This window comes from Typopeltis vanoorti, chromosome 6, assembly GCF_054136105.1.
Source record: "Typopeltis vanoorti isolate ZY-2024b chromosome 6, IOZ_Tvanoo_1.0, whole genome shotgun sequence".
NCBI lineage: Eukaryota > Metazoa > Arthropoda > Arachnida > Uropygi > Thelyphonidae > Typopeltis > Typopeltis vanoorti.
The window spans coordinates 40,998,694-41,015,526 of NC_143554.1; the positions used below are offsets into that span (position 1 = coordinate 40,998,694).

Here is a 16,833-nt window from a genome sequence, read left to right on the forward strand (position 1 = left end):
CGATACCCAATCCCCCCCCCCCACACACACACAAGCTCTAAGTATAACAAATCTAACTACTCAAAACTTTTGATGTAACTCAATCTACATAACACATCTTCTACGTAATTCCTTTTCTTCCTTTCCAAAGAAAAATCCATATCTTAAAGTGAATGGACACATACAACAGCATATCCTAAGAAGTTGTGCAACAAAAGAGTGAGCAAGGAGATTTTGGGTGTTTTTTAATGGAATTAGATGCATGGAATGAACTACCTGAGAGGGTAGTGGGTGGATGAACATGAACAGTTTTAAGGTGTGGAATAAATTAAAGATATCAAGAAATTGGTATCTTCTGGCTACTAGTATAAAAAATTATGACTTTGGCATTACTTCAACCTTATCACCTCTGGGTCTGCTTCCCACTGATGAGACCTTAAGAAAGGTCGAAACTGGTCTGAATAGTGACCCTTCCCTTAATGCATAGCATTATACATACCCATAAGGATATGTGCTTTGCATTATGGGATACTAAGGCAAGTGATGGAGGTCATCAGCTTCTATATACGAGTTGCCCCAGTCCTGAAAATACTTCCGGTACAAACTTTGTTTGCTTACACTTGGATAAAGGATTAAACCAAGTATATAATTTCTTGGTATCTTTAATTTATAGTATAACCTAGTGGAAAAAATTCCAACAAGGTGTGGTATAATTGAATTTGTGAGACCTTCAGCAACAATCTCTTAAATCCATGACTCCAGTGATGATTCTTCCAACCTCCTACCCACCTTTTTTTTTTTTTTTTTTTTTTTGTTAAATTTTCATTGTTCTAATTCCTTGATGATACACCACTTAATACTTCACCACCTCAAATATGGAAACATCACCTAAAAGTCTGCATGAGTACCAAGCAAGCAATGTTTCTTATGTTAACATATTATATTTGACAAGATATAACATTCTTTCTGAATAAAGGCCAAATCTTGTCAGCACAGTGATTCATATTTTAATACAGGATATTGTAAGTAAGTAAGATGTGCAAGTGCTGTTAATTATGGGATACAAAGAGTAGCCTAATATGAAGATTTTTATATATATATATATATATATAAAATAACAAATATACTTTAATTAACAAAAAATTTACAAGATTTTAAAAACATTTGAAAAATCTATAAAAAACACTTACCATAAAAACCCAAAAGATGACATATTCCAATCATAGTTTTTTCAATTTTCTCATTTTTAAAGTGAATAAATGGTTTTTTGAACCATCGAAAATTCACTATGTTAGAATTTCCTATATACCAAATAAAATATTCGTTAATATTCAAAAGATGCTTCTTGACAGAAAAAATTTTGAAATGTTTATTCAAGAAAACGATATTATACTTGGCTGTTGATTTGTTATTTTATATATTAAAGTATATATACATATATACTTTAGTATACTAAATATATACTAAAGTATATATACATATATACTTTAATATATTAAGGATACCAAGTAATTTTATAAACTTGGTTTTTTACTCTTCTCCCAAGTAAGCAAAACAGTTAAGTTTATGCCTGAATGTAGTTCAAGTCTAAAGGTAGTGCAACACCAGGGCAACTCGTTGTAAAGGTGGGTAAAGCTCTGATCGCTATTCTTAGTATTTCCCATAATGTAAAACACTTCTCACTAGGAGATGTATACTGTTATACATTATGGGTGGGGGGAGGGAGTCACTACCCAGACCGGTTTCAACCTTTTTTGAGGTTTCCTCAGTGAGTAGCTAGACCCTGAAATACCAAGTTTTTTAGTAATACAGAGCCTTATCAACTTTACCTATACAAGTTGCTACAAGGTGCTTTTTTAATATAGGTCTATATTGAATTTTATTATGGGAAATACTAAGAATAGTGATCAGAGCTTTACCCACCTTTACAACGAGTTGGCCTGCTGTTGCGCTACCTTTAGACTTGAACTATGTTCAGGAGAAAACTTAACTGTTTTTGCTTACTTGGGAGAAGGAGTAAAAAACCAAGTTTATAAAATTACTTGGTATCCTTATCGTTGAAACCGGTCACTACCCAGATCGGTTTCAACCTCAAAAAAGGTTGAAACCAGTCAGGGTAGTGACCCTGACTGGTTTCCTATCACACTGCTATGAAAGATAGCAGTGTGATAGGAAAACATGCTATTCTTCTCAAGAACGGAACAGATAAGATGGTAAACAAAGATGAAACACTCCTGTCTCAGTATCTCCTATAATGCAAAACACATCTCCTTGCGGATATGTCTAACGTTATGCATTAAGGGAAGGGCCACTACGCAGACTAGTTTCGACCTTTATTGAGATCTCTTCAGTGGGAGCCAGGCCCAAGCTGAGATACCAGGCAGAAGCATTCTGGTAGTGGCCCTTCCTTTAATGCATAACATTAGACATATCCGCAAGGAGATGTGTTTTGCATTATAGGAGATACTGAGACAGGAGTGTTGGTATCTTGCTCCACCTTTGCAACGAATTGCCCTGGTGTTGTACCACCTTACCCCAGTCCTGAAGATACTTTCAGGCGCAAACTTTGTTTGCTCACACTTGGATAAAGGATTATACTAAATTTATTATACTCTAACCAAGTGAAAAATAAACTTTCAACATCTTTCTCTAAATCCAGAGTAATTTATTAAAAAAGGGTGGTACACCATTTGGCAACTCCTATAGGTAGAGATGACCTGCGTATGCTTCTGCCTGGTATCTCAGCTTGGGCCTGGCTCCCACCGAAGAGACCTCAATAAAGGTCGAAACTAGTCTGGGTAGTGGCCCTTCCCTTAATGCATAACATTAGTCATATCTGCAAGGAGATGTGTTTTGCATTATAGGAGATACTGAGACAGGAGTGTTGGTAGCTTGCTCCACCTTTGCAACGAGTTTACTGGTGTTGTACCACCTTACCTCAGTCCTGAAGATACTTTCAGGTGCAAACTTTGTTTGCTCACACTTGGATAAAGGATTAAACTAAATTTATTATACTCTAACCAAGTGAAAAACAAAATTTAAACATCTTTTTCTAAATCCAGAGTAATTTATTAAAAAAGGTGGCACACCATTCGGCAATTCCTATAGGTAGAGATAACCTGCTAATGCTTCTGCCTGGTATCTCAACTTGGGCCTGGCTCCCACTGAAGAGACCTCAATAAAGGTCGAAACTAGTCTGGGTAGTGGCCCTTCCCTTAATGCATAACATTAGACATATCCGCAAGGAGATGTGTTTTGCATTATAGGAGATACTGAGACAGGAGTTGTTGGTAGCTTGCTCCACCTTTGCAAAGCGTTGTCCTGGTGTTGTACCACCTTACCTGAAGATACTTTTAGGCGCAAACTTTGTTTGCTCACACTTGGATAAAGGATTAAACTAAATTTATTATACCATAGCTGTTATTAATACTGCTGTCATTCACTTAGCACTGAAATCGAAACTCTTCAAAGAGACTGCAATGTGTTAACTGTATAACTGTACATAGCTGAATGATATGATAATTGCTTGCTGTGAAATGCAGATTTAAATTCTGAATGTATTCAAACAAACAAATACATTCAGAATTGTACACTTAATCCCTGCAGTGATAAAAAAATGTAAGAAATACATCTTAGTTGTATATAAAACATGCAATGTATCCAAGATGATGGTTTTTATATAGTGTTATGAAGTTATATTCATAACTTCATAACAATGAAGTTATGAATTTACCTTTGCACATATATGCAAAGTATTCGTTTGCATATATATGTGTGCAATGTATACATTGTGATAGTATGTATGAATTATGAAGACTGAATAACTATTTCTTATTAAAACTATTATTATTATTAATTGCATGTATTAATTTTATTTACTGTAACAAAAATGTAGCTATTCTCAAAAACCAAGATTATTGTTATTAAAAAATTTATTACTATTCATTTACATATATCAATTTTACATTTTGTAACAATGTTTGTATTATAGTGTAAAATTTTGTGTACATGTAATAAAAAAAAAATCATTTTTATTATAATTCTGCTGTTGATGCAGCTATTTACTTCTGTAATCTTTCTTGGAACTCTCATATCTGTGGTCTTTAATATTTGATGAAGTCATCCTTCTAATCCTTTTCTTATGCCTTCTCTTCACTTGAACCTGTGGTGTTAACAATGATTTGGAACGTTAGTAATCACTACTCTGTATTGTAAGTAGAAATTCAGCAGGTACTTGCTGTTATTATTAGCCTTGCCCTTTTCTCCAAATTTTTTCAAAACGTTCCTATATGCCTGGTGAGATTCATTTCCTACTCTGTTGTTTAGATCTCCAACAAGGACCATGTTTTCCATTTTCTTTATGTCAGCTGCTGCTGCTCTAATAACTTGAAAAATTCCTCCACTTTTTCCATGTGTTGAGGCTTAAGTGCTGTGAGGACAACATGCTGGATTTTTCGAATTTTTCAAAAAGTTTTTTCAAGTCTTTCTTTTTGAAAACAGAAAGACTGGTTTTAGAATTTGTGGCGGCACTCTGAAATCAACCGAATTTAAATAAATACGGCTGCATAAAACTTCCCAAAATTTGGGAAACATTAATTATCATAGATTCCATGTTACATCCTAGGCCACCTATAAATGCCAATAGAGGGCACACCACCTCCTAGATTTAGAGTCACCTACCTGTTTCATTTAGTATTGTATTGTATATGAGCATGTTGTTACAAAAGTTATTTGTAATCCCTGAAAATGTCTCAGTGACTGACATGAAATATTGGAAGCATCAAAATTAGTTTTAATCCTTTCCCAGTGCTGAAAATATTCCATTAAACCTCCAACATGACCTCCATTTTTTCCTAAAATAAAACTTTTGTGGGACCACAGGCACAAATAAGTCTTGTTGTCCATTTCTTCATTTTGAAGACTGATAACATAAATCTTCTTCAAACTGCATCCTAATCAAGAAATTTACCATCATGTTTGATACTGAATGCCATTGCTGCTACTCCTTTCTCTTGATTGATGTTGCCTGAATATAACATCCTGTACATGTTACTGCATAGGATCTCATCCAATTTTGTCCTCTTTGTCTTGGTAATGTTAATTATGGCCATGTGGTACTTTTCCAGTTCTTCTGCAAGTTCAATTTTCTTTCCAATAATACTCCTTATGGTGATGGTTCATATTTTCAATTCTTCTGACATCGCGTTTATCCCTTCTTCTTCTTCTTCTGGATGATGAAGTGGAGTTTATACCCGTATTAAATTTTTTACTGTTCTCCCTGGTTCCCTGACAAAAACATCTGGGCAACATCCAGCCGGCTTGAAACCAGTACCTCATTGCCACCACAAGGGTGGCTCTTGTGTATTCATCAGAATAGACATACCATACCAGAGACTGCAAATCCTTGAATCCCCACTGTTTTATCTGCTTTCAACTCGCCCTTTCATATATTCTGTCTATCTCTCTCCAAACTCCTCCATCAACCACTTTGACCTCTTCAACTATCTCTTTTTAAAGCTCGACTTTCTGCAGTCGAAATAACCCAGTAGTGAGGCTTCTATTCCTCTTTCCTATGGCCTGATTGTTGCCTCAGCACTTCTGATCCAAAAACTAGCTCAGACCAAATAATAGAAATCATCATCATAGGAAGGAAGGCTTTCATTTCTTATTCCGCTCCAAATTCTTAGCCAGTATCCAAGCTCTGGTTCTCAAAAAACTGTGCCAAAGTAAAAAAAAAAAAACCTCTGCTTACCACGAATGGCTCAAGACCAAAACTCTAGCTGCTCACTCTGCTTATACTGCAGCCTGAAACAGTTGTAAAAGAATCATTATCAAGTCAGACTTTGAAAGGGCCAAATGATGCAAACTTACCTCCTGTCCAAATGGCAGTTGCACTTTCTGGTCCCTTGCTAAAGCCATTGGGTACAACTTCTACCCACCCAGGTTTCCACCACTCTCACACCTGAATAATACTGTAGAAAGGCATTTGATCAGGTCAGCACAGAGGGCCAAACAAGCTTCTACTTAACAAACTGCCGTCCTATGGTCTTCCTTCCACACTTTGCAACTGGATCACCAAATTTCTCATTGGTCACTCACTACATGTCATAGTGGACGGTATGGTCTGCTCTCCTCAGGATATCCCACCAATGCCACAGTACCCAGGAGTTCTGTTCTTTCATCCATGCTCTTCCTCTTGTATATAAATGACCTGCTTTCACAGACTTCCAATCCTATCCATAGCTTTCCTGATGACAGTAAACTTCATTCTCCTTTCTATTCAACAGACCTTGTAGTGCTCAAGTAATAGAATCCTGAAGATCCACCATGACCAGTGACCTAAACACAGATCCAAGAGGAGCAAGGACAATCTTGAAAACTTCAATGCCACCAAAAAAAAAAAAAAAGAGCTCTTTCTCTCACAAGAAAGAGCTCATACCCCCCCCCCCCCCCAACCACCTTCAGTAATGTTGAGATATCCAAACACAATCAGATCTCTCTTCTTGGACTGATCTGCACCTCTGATCCTTTCTGGCACAACCAGATTTCAACTATAGCCACCAAAAAAATTAGTGTACTTTTTTGCACCTCCACAGCTGCTAACTTTATAAAAATCTCAAATCTGCCCAGCCATGGAATACTGCCCCCATATTTGAGGTCTTCTTCAAAATCTTCTCTAAAATTGCTTGATTCTATCCAAAAAAAAGGGAAATCTGGCTAATTAATGATCCTTCTCTCACATATACTCAGATTTTGCCTTGTGCCTGTTCTACAGATGCTTTCATGGACAATGCTCTGTTGAATTGGACACTATTATTCCTCAACTCTCCTCCAAAATCATTAAAACAAGATCCACTGCTAACCAACACCTCTTTTGCAGTCCATTTGGAAACTCACCCAACCAACTTGAATGCCTCCTCTTTCATTCCATCTACATCTGCTCTTTGGAACAGTCTTCCCCTCTCTGCCTTCCCCAAAGATTACAACTCTCAGGGTTGAAGCAAATTGTGAACAGATTCCTCCTTTCTTGTATTCCTCTTGCCCATGCACAGCACTAATGTGCTATAGGTCTTTTGAACTTTCATGTGTAGATAACATATTCAGGGCCGGCGGAAGCGAGCATGCGGTGAATGCGGGAACCGCTGTGAAGGGGGGTGCCGCCGCCGCCACCGGGGCACGGTTCATAAGTTCATTTTTAAGAAACAAAAGTTTTTATCATAAAAACAAAAAATTCTTAGAATGATCAATATTAAAATAAATAAAGCCGGATACACCGAACAAAAATTTAAAAAAATTGTATATTGCCGCCTCTGCTCAGCCGGCTGTTTACAATTTTGCAGCAAGAGCAGGCTAAATGCTTGCCTGCAGAATGTTGTGTCTACTGCAATCTATCTAAAGTGAAACGGTGAACAGTTTTTATGTGCAGAAACGAATTTTCGTACAAAACATTTGTTGCTAGTTAACCAGTCATATGGTACGCATCTCAGTAGGCTACTCACAGTAGCGCAGTGCAGACTATTATATCGTCTCTGTGTCGTGCTGTGTAATAATTTCTTGTGGGTATAAAATAGAAATGGAATCAAAAATTAAAAAAAGTTATCCGGTGCACAAAATCGTAAGCATCATGCTGCGAAAGAAGCAGATATTAAGAAACAAACTGGGGCTCTTAATAAATTTGTTAAAATATCAAAATATTCTGATGCAGATTGTAACCAACTCGATACATCAGAAATCAGAGTTTGAAGAACTGTGCACATCATCCAGTTAGCATGAAAGTACTATTCAACTATTGAACAAGATAACAAGATGCATGATTTAAGTGAAAAACAGTTTAGAAGATTTAGTTGTAGTTGACCACGAAACTAACACCTTGTTAGTCTCTGTAAATTTAGAAGATCCAGGTGAATGGGGAAATATTGATAAAAATTATGAGTTGATTTAAATGAAATGGGGCCTGTTCAAAAGAAAAATATACTATATCCCAGAGATACATATGGTCATAAATTTGGCGAGACGTATTATAATAGAAAAATGGAAAACGGGGGAGCTTGTGCCAAGAACATGGATCATTTATTCCGAAATTTTCAATTCTGTTTTTTGTTTTTGTTGTGTTAGATCCTAAATGAAGGAATCATGGAAAGAAGTCATTCATTTAGGGTCTCACGTATAAAAATTGCAAACATAGAGAAATACATGCACATCAGTTGTAATTAAAAGTGAAACTTTTTCACTTTATGTAAAAATTTGTATTCTTTATTTAAGCACCTTATATTTAAGCTAGTATTCAACACAATATATTTAAATATTATTATATTAAATATTATCATACCAGCTTAAATATTATTATATTTAAGCTAGTATTCAACACAAAATATGAGGCTAATCTTCTTGAATGGCAGTCAGTCTCAAGTAGAGTAATGTGGGCAAATATGAGAATGGAGAACTGGACAATGAGACTTATTTGTACCTATGGTCCCACAGAAGGTTCTACTAAGGTAGAAGTGGAGGAATTTTTTGAGGCTTTAGAAAAAGCAACTGACACAATGAAAAAGGAAAAGTTGATCCTTGTTGGGGATCTAAATAGCAGAGTAGGAAATGAGTGTCAGATATACAAAAGCATTTTGGGAAAATTTGGAGAAAAGAGCAAAGTTAATAATAATGGCAAATACCTGTTGGATTTCTGCTCAGGACATGGACTGGTTATTACTAACACCATGTTCCAACATAAAAATGTACACAAATTCACTTGGAGAGAAGAGGCAAGGAATAAGAAAAGTCTCATTTACTATGTTATTGTTGATAGCGATGTTTTCTCCCTGGTGCAGGACACCAGAGTGTACAGATTTGAAATTGGAAGTGATCACTATTTAGTCTTAAGCATGATAAAATTGAATTTCACATTGAATAGAATGAAATGTAAGAAAGTTTTAAAGCGAATAAAAGTTGAGCAGCTCTCAGATGTGAACTGTAGAACTAAAATACACAAATATTATTGAAGAAAAAATGAAAGAGTTAGAGAACAGGAATCAAACTTGGAGATTCAGTGGCAAACTCTGAAGAAAACATTGATTGATTCAGCCAGAGAGGTATGTGGTGAGGTTGTCTGCAAGGATAAAAAAATCAGAACTCCCTGGTGGACACAGTAAGTTAAAGAGGCAGTGAAGGAAAAGAAGAAAGTATACCAAAAGTTCCTGTCAAATAAGTCAGCTTGTGCTCTTAGAGAATATAGAGACAAATGCAAGAATGCTAAACACTGTGTAAAACTAGCTAAACAAAAGTCATGGGAGGACTTTATCAAGAAGGTGACAAAATATTCTGGAGGTTGTTGAAGAAGCTTAGGAATGGAGGAAAGAGTGCTGTAAAAGGAGTTAGAGATGATAAAGGTGACATGAAAACGGGAGAAAAAGATATTCTTGAAGTATGGAGTAATTACTTTGAAAAACTGCTAAATGAAACAAGCAGTGATGACAGCACAGTGGTAAAAAACACTGACCAGGCATGCAGTCAGGAATACATATCCATACTTGAAGTAGAAAAAGCCATCAAATGCTTGAAATGTGGAAAGGCAGCAGGAGTAGATGATGTTCGACTAGATATGCTGAAGTATGGTGGTATAAGAGTCTTACAGTGGCTGCACTGCATAGTTCCGAAAGCCTGGACAGAGGGACGAATTCTCGATGATTGGAGTAGAGCTCTCATAGTACCCATATATAAAAAGGGAAATAAAACTGAAGGTGAGAATTACAGATGTATTTCCCTACTGAGTGTTCCTGGCAAGATCTATGCAAGTATACTTGAGAAACGGTTGAGAAGAAGTGTGTGAAGAAAAGCTTGGTGAAGAACAAGCTGGATTCAGGCCAAATAGAGGCTGTCAGGATCAGATCTTCACTTTACGACAAATAGTCGAGAAAGCATGGGAATATAACAAAGATCTGTATTTAAGTTTTGTTATTTGCAAAAGGCATATGACAAGGTGCCAAGAGAGAAGCTATTCAATACGCTGCAGTTATATGTGTCAATGGGGCATTATATCAAGCAATACTTAGTCTTTATTTGAGTTGTAAGTCAGCAGTTAGAATTTAAGGAAGTATAGGAAGATGGTTTAATGTTAAATCTGGTGTGAGACAAGGATGTACATTATCTCCTCTGTTATTCATTATCTATATGGATCACATTAAGAAGTGGTATTAAACATGATATCAAAATTGGAGATGTTAATGTCAGCTCTTTGCTTTATGCGGATGATGTTATACTTCTAAATAAATCCGCTACAAGTTTGCAAGATTCTCTGACTAAATTGAATAGCTGTTGTAATACATATGGTATGAAAGTCATCAATAAAAAGACAATGAAAATAGGCAGAATCATTGAAAATGTCAACTGTGTTGTGAATGGAGAACATGTGGAATAAGTAAAACATTTCAGCTACTTAGAGACGATTTTTACTGAAGATGGTAAATTAATTTTGGAAATAGACAATAGAATCAACAAAGCTGGTATGGCAGGAAGTCAATTGAATAAATTCATATGGAATAAGAGAGAAATTAGTCGGAACATTAATTAGCTGTATACAAGACAGTGTTCAAACCAGTTTTAACTTATGGATCTGAGAGCTGGGTCAGAAGTAAAGCACTTGACCAAAGACTAGAGACGGCAGATATGAGAGTCCTGAGAAAGATTATAGGCGTGAAGAGATGGCATCAATGGCAATATCATATTAAAAACGAGGATATTAGGAAAGAACTTGACATTGTCAGCATCCAGGAATGCGTTAGCAGAGCTAATCTCAGGTGGTATGGTCACTTAAACAGAATGGGCGAGGAAAGATTAGCAAAACAAGTGTTCTCTGCCAGGTCAGCAGCAAAACAACCCAGAGGAAGACCAAGATATAGGTGGATTGATGCGGTACAAAGTGCCTTAGTCGATAGAAATATAAGATCTGATAATGTTGGAGTCTTGACAAGTAACAGACTGATTTGCAGGAAAATTGTAGATAGGAAGTTAGCAATGATGTAAATTTTTCATGTAGTACTATCATATCCTGTACACCCCTTGAGGGTACATGGCAGGAATTTGATGATGATGATGATGATAATTAAGCTATTGTGATTAATTTTCCACCCCCCCCCCCCCCCACCCCCCCCCCCCCCCACCCCCCCCCCCCCCCACCCCCCCCCCCCCCCACCCCCCCCCCCCCCCACCCCCCCCCCCCCCCACCCCCCCCCCCCCCCACCCCCCCCCCCCCCCACCCCCCCCCCCCCCCACCCCCCCCCCCCCCCACCCCCCCCCCCCCCCACCCCCCCCCCCCCCCACCCCCCCCCCCCCCCACCCCCCCCCCCCCCCACCCCCCCCCCCCCCCACCCCCCCCCCCCCCCACCCCCCCCCCCCCCCACCCCCCCCCCCCCCCACCCCCCCCCCCCCCCACCCCCCCCCCCCCCCACCCCCCCCCCCCCCCACCCCCCCCCCCCCCCACCCCCCCCCCCCCCCACCCCCCCCCCCCCCCACCCCCCCCCCCCCCCACCCCCCCCCCCCCCCACCCCCCCCCCCCCCCACCCCCCCCCCCCCCCACCCCCCCCCCCCCCCACCCCCCCCCCCCCCCACCCCCCCCCCCCCCCAACAAAAAATTTTTTAAAAAACCCCCTTTTGGGGGGTTTTTTTCCCCCCCCCCAAAAAATTTTTTCCCCCCCTTTTTTTTTTTCCCCCCCCCTTTTTTTTTTTTCCCCCCCGGCCCCCCCTTTTTTTTCCCCCGTTCCCCTTTTAAACCCCCCTTTTTTTTTTTTCCCCCCCCCCCCCAAAAAAAAAAAACCCCTTTCCCCTTTTTTCCCCCCTTTTTTTCCCCTTTTTTCCCTTTTTCTAAAATTTTGGGGGGGGGGCCCCCCCCTTTTTCCCCCCAAAAAAAAAACCCAGGGGGAAAATTTTTGGGTTGGGGGTGCTGGTTAAAAGGCCCCTTTTTTTTTTTAAAAAAACCCCAAAACCCCCCAAAAAAAACTTCCCCCCCCCCCCCTTTTGGGAAAAATTTTTTTAAAAAAAATTTTTTTTAAAAAAAAGGTTTTTTGGGGGGGGAAACCCCCCCCCCCAAAAAAAAAATTTTTCCCTTTTTTTTTCAACCCCTTTTTAAAAAAAATTTTTTAAAATTTTTCCCCTTTTTTAAACTTCCCAAAAAAAATTTTTTAAAATTTTTTTTTTTTTAATTTTTTATTCCCAAAAATTAAAGGGGGGGTTTTTTTAAAAAACCCCGCCCAAAAAAAAAACCCCTTTTTTTAAATTTCCCCAAAAAAAAAAAAAAATTTTTTAAAAAAAAACCCCTTAAAATTTCAAAAACCTTTTAAATTTTTAAAAAAGGGGGGGTTTTTTTTCCCTTTTTCCCCCCAAATTTTTTTTTTTTTTTTGGGAAAATTTTTTTTTTCCCCTTTTTTTTTTAATTCCCCCAAAAAAATTTTAAAAAAAAATTTTGGGGAAAAAAAAAACCCCCCCTTTTTTTTTTTTTTAAACCCCAAAAAAAGGGAAAAAAAAAATTTTTTTTTTTTTTTAAATTTTTTTAAACCTTTTTTTAAAAAAAAAACCAAAAACCCTCTTCCCCAGTTCCTTTTCCCCCAAAAAAAAAAAAGGGGAAAACCCTTTTCCAAAACCCCCCTTTTTTTCCCCCCCTTTAATAAAAAAAAAAAAAACCCCCCCCTTTTTTTTAAAATTTTTTTTTTGGGGGAAAAAAAAATTTTTTTTTTTTCTTTCCCCCCCCTTTTTTCCCCAACACCCTTTAAATTTCCCCTTAAAAAACCCCCTTTTTAAAAAAAATTTTTTTTAAAATTTTTTTTTTTTTTTTAAATTTTACGATCCCCCCCCCCCTTTTGGTTTTTTTTTTTTTCCCCCTTTTTTTTCCCCCTTTTTCCCCCTTTTTTTTTTGCCCCAAATTTTTCCCCCCCTTTTTTTTTCCCCCCCCCCCTTTTTTTTTTTCCCCCCCCCCCCCAAAAAAAAAAACCTTTTTTTTTTTCCCCCTGTCAGACATACAAAAATGTTTTGGGAAAATTTGGAGAAAAGAACAAAGCTAATAATAATGGCAAATACCTGTTAAATTTCTGCCCAGGGGACAGGGACTGGTTATTACTAACACCATGTTCCAACAACTACACCTCCTTTATATGTTGTTATTATATATACTGGCTGAGAATATTTAACTTACTTAATTTACCCGCTTTGGTTCGAATATTTTATGAATGGTGCAGTAAAAGAGATTCAGGCAAAATACAACCTTTGATTAACAAAAACGAACATTTAATTTTAGAATCACAAATTATACACTTAAGATCAAATCAGTAATTAAGATATTACAAACATTTTAGTTTCTCTAATAAATTCAATCATTCAACTCATACAATGGTAAATCTGTTATCTCTAGAATACAGTCTTCTCACAGTTCCTTAAGTTCCAAATACAACAAAAATTGCAGTAATACCTCTTTACAAGCAAACACTTTTAAATTTACACTTCAGCTAATCTTCGGAATAATTACTGTTAATACAAGAAAATTCTAGGATGAACCTCACACACTTCTCTGTATAGGAATATTAATGGTTGGAATAATCTTACCGATAATCTTTTCTCTTCGTCAACCTTATACGCAAACACTTTTTATAACTGTAAACACCTTAAACGTTAAACGGCACTCATTAAAATAATTCTTCTAAGCAATAACTGAATTAATCATCAGTCACAATACACATAAACAAACGTTGTTGCATAACGTACTACTGATCACTCATGAATTAAAGTAACACACAATTCCTTGACTTGAAGTTTTATATGCACAGTTGTTCATTCTTCCTGCATTCATTTAATTCTTTAGGCAATATATTTCTAAGCACAGCTAACGGTAAACTTCAATTTTACAGCCTCTACTATTCGCTATTAACTCTGTGCTTTGCTTCAAGGTTCTGTATGTCCTTAAAAGGTCGGCCCTGAAATTGAATCTCAACTCAAATATCGCTAGTCTATTTAGTAGTCACTCAGCTGTCTTCCGTAGCTATAATTGTTATTCTACAATTTATTAGCTAACTGCTTCTCGACTAGTAGACTTTAATTAGCTGCTTGAGTGACTTACCGACTCGCTGTTATCACACTCTGATTCTCGAATGCCGAATACTCCGATTCCAACCTAATGCCAATCCTCTCCTTTCTCTCTCTCTTAATCTATAATAATCTCTTACTCTCTATATAATTTCAGCGTTCTTCCCTTTTTATATCCATCCTTCCCGCCTAAATTATTCTCGTGATTTCTTTCTAAAACTCTTTTCAATAAACCTTCTCCTCACGTGGTGTTCCAAAACTCGCACTCGCTTACTTACATGCGCCTCCATGACAACAAAACAAAATATAATAAAATTGAGCTATTACATAACGTTAAACTTCTACAAACAGGAATAAATAGAGAATATTTACATTTCAATTAATACGCAGTTAGAATATCGAATACAATTTCTTATATTAATATAGCAATAATTAAAATAGCTTAATAATATTTAATACAGTCTTTTCACTATTAATACATATCCTTGATTAAACAATTAAATAAACTTAAAGGTAGTTATATGAATATTAATTTGTAAAATAAGTTGTTTACATTAAATAATATTTACAAGTCTAGCCTTTATTCTTGTTGAGAGGCTTATACGCTGGTTAGACATAATAACTAATATTTAAGGAATTGACAGCGTATACTGGAAATATAGATTAAATAAACTTTAATATACACTTTCCGATATTTCGGCGAACGTTACGTTGCCATCTTCTTGGGAACTTACTAAAAGGACACGTGCACACAAGTACTAATACAACAAATGAGACTGAGGCTAGGACGCTAGCGTTTTCCTAAAGTCCTGATGGTGCCCCCTGGCGGGCTATATTGGTAGTTCTTGGCCTTTGGGCTGAAGTTCTTTTGATAAAAGTTTCCCAAATTTGGGGCAGTTTCATGCATCCAAATTTGTTGAGGTTTGGCATGTTCCTAAGGGCCGAGGCTGATTCCATGAATAGTCTTTCATACTTGAACTTGCTGCGGTGTATTACTGTGGCTTTCTTCCATCTTATTCTGTGGCGAGTATCCAGAGCGTGGTCTGCAAGCCCAGAGTGGCTGTACTGGTGGAATCGGATGTAATCCTTGTGTTCTGAGATTCTGATATTTGCTGTCCTGCCTGTTTGGCCAAAGTAGGACAGTTTACAGCTGCAAGGGACCTGGTATACACCAGGTAGGTCTAGGGGAAGTGGTTGGTCTTTGGTAGAGCGGATAAGGGATGCCAGTTTTCTATGTGGTCTGTAACAAGTGGTCAAGTCATGTTTTTTTAAGATTTTATTGATTTTTTCTGAGGTGCCTCTGATGTAGGGAATAGTGATGGATTTAGAGTAATCTTTTTTGTGAGGGGGAGGGGGTGGTGGGTTGTGGATGACTGGGTTAAGTATTTTTTGGATTTTTTGGAGGGGGTAGCCGTTGGCTGAGAAAGTGTCACGGATGTGATTTAGTTCAGAGGTTAGGGCTTGATCATTAGAACAGATTATTTTTGCCCTGTTGAATAATGTTTTAATAACTCCATATTGTTGTGAGGGGGGGGGTGGGATTGTTGGTGGATGTATCTGCCAGTATGGGTGGGTTTTCTATAAACTGAGAAAACCAAGGTTCCATCAGGTTGGCGGGTGACTAGTGTGTCTAGGAAGGGGAGGTTATTGTTTTCCTCTTTTTCCAGGGTGAATTTGATTCTAGGGTGTTGGTTGTTCAAGTGTGTTAGGAAGGAGAGGAGTGAATCCGGGCCATGTGGCCAAATAGCAAAAACATCATCAACATAGCGAAGCCATATGGTAGGTTTTTGTGGGGCTGAGTTTAAGGCTTTCTCTTCAAACATCTCCATGAAAAAGTTGGCCAAGGGTGGGGAAAGTGGTGAACCCATGGCTGTCCCCTCTATCTGTTTGTAGAATTTTTCCTGCCAAACGAAATAGCCTGAGTTCATTGTAAACTGAAATAGGGCTGAGATATCGGGAGGAAATTTAGCTTGGATTAGCTCTAAGGTTTCTTTGAGAGGGACATTCGTGAATAGGGAGGAGACATCAAAACTGACCATTATGTCATTGTGTTGGAGTGTAAGGTTTTCTATACTGGCTTTGAAGTGGGCTGAGTTTTTTATGTGTGATGGTGTATTGCCAGTATAGTGTGAGAGCGCTTTGGCTAAATGCTTGGCTAGTTTGTAAGTGGGGGAATCAATGCCATCCACTATGGGACATAATGGCACATTTTCTTTGTGTATTTTTGGGAGCCCATATATGCGGGGGGGTCTAGAGTTATAGGGTTTTAGTCTGTTGGTAATCTCCACAGGCCAAGAAGTAACCTTCTTAAGGAGCCTATGGAGTTTTCTAATTTGTGAGCTGGTGGGATTGTAATCAATGGGGAGGTAAGTGGAGCGATCTAATAATAAAGCCTTGAGCTTACCTGTGTAGTCTTTAAGATTGAGTACCACAGTGGCGTTCCCCTTATCCGCTTTGGTGATCACTATTTTTTTGTTTCTCTTCAATTCTTGTAGTGCCTTGTATTCACTAATGGATATGTTGGATTTTGGAGGTTTTGCTTTATTGAGAACACAGGCTACATCCAATCTAATGTCGTTGGCGATGTGGGTTGGAAGTTGGCGGATCCCGCGTTCAATTTGAATCATTAATTCCTCGGCCGGTAATTTCCTAGGAGCAATGGCGAAGTTGTGACCACGTGACAGAGCGTGGATTGCTTCTGGCTTTAAGGTAGCTGACGATAGGTTAACAACAGTGTTGGTTTGTAGTTTCGACGCCGAGTTCTTTGTTAGTTTATCAAACTTGTTGATATGT

General features: G+C 38.0%; 1 protein-coding gene across 6 annotated transcripts in view; it reads right to left on the bottom strand.

Moving 5' to 3' along the window:
• Positions 1–16,833, bottom strand: part of Tti1 (Telo2 interacting protein 1) — a 729,405-nt gene that overhangs the window by 391,005 nt on the left and 321,567 nt on the right. For all 6 annotated transcript variants that reach the window (XM_090394772.1, XM_090394775.1, XM_090394771.1 and 3 more), the window contains one exon: positions 1,170–1,280. In XM_090394772.1, the coding sequence (XP_090250898.1) occupies positions 1,170–1,280 (111 nt within the window). The remainder of the gene's footprint in view (positions 1–1,169; positions 1,281–16,833) is intronic.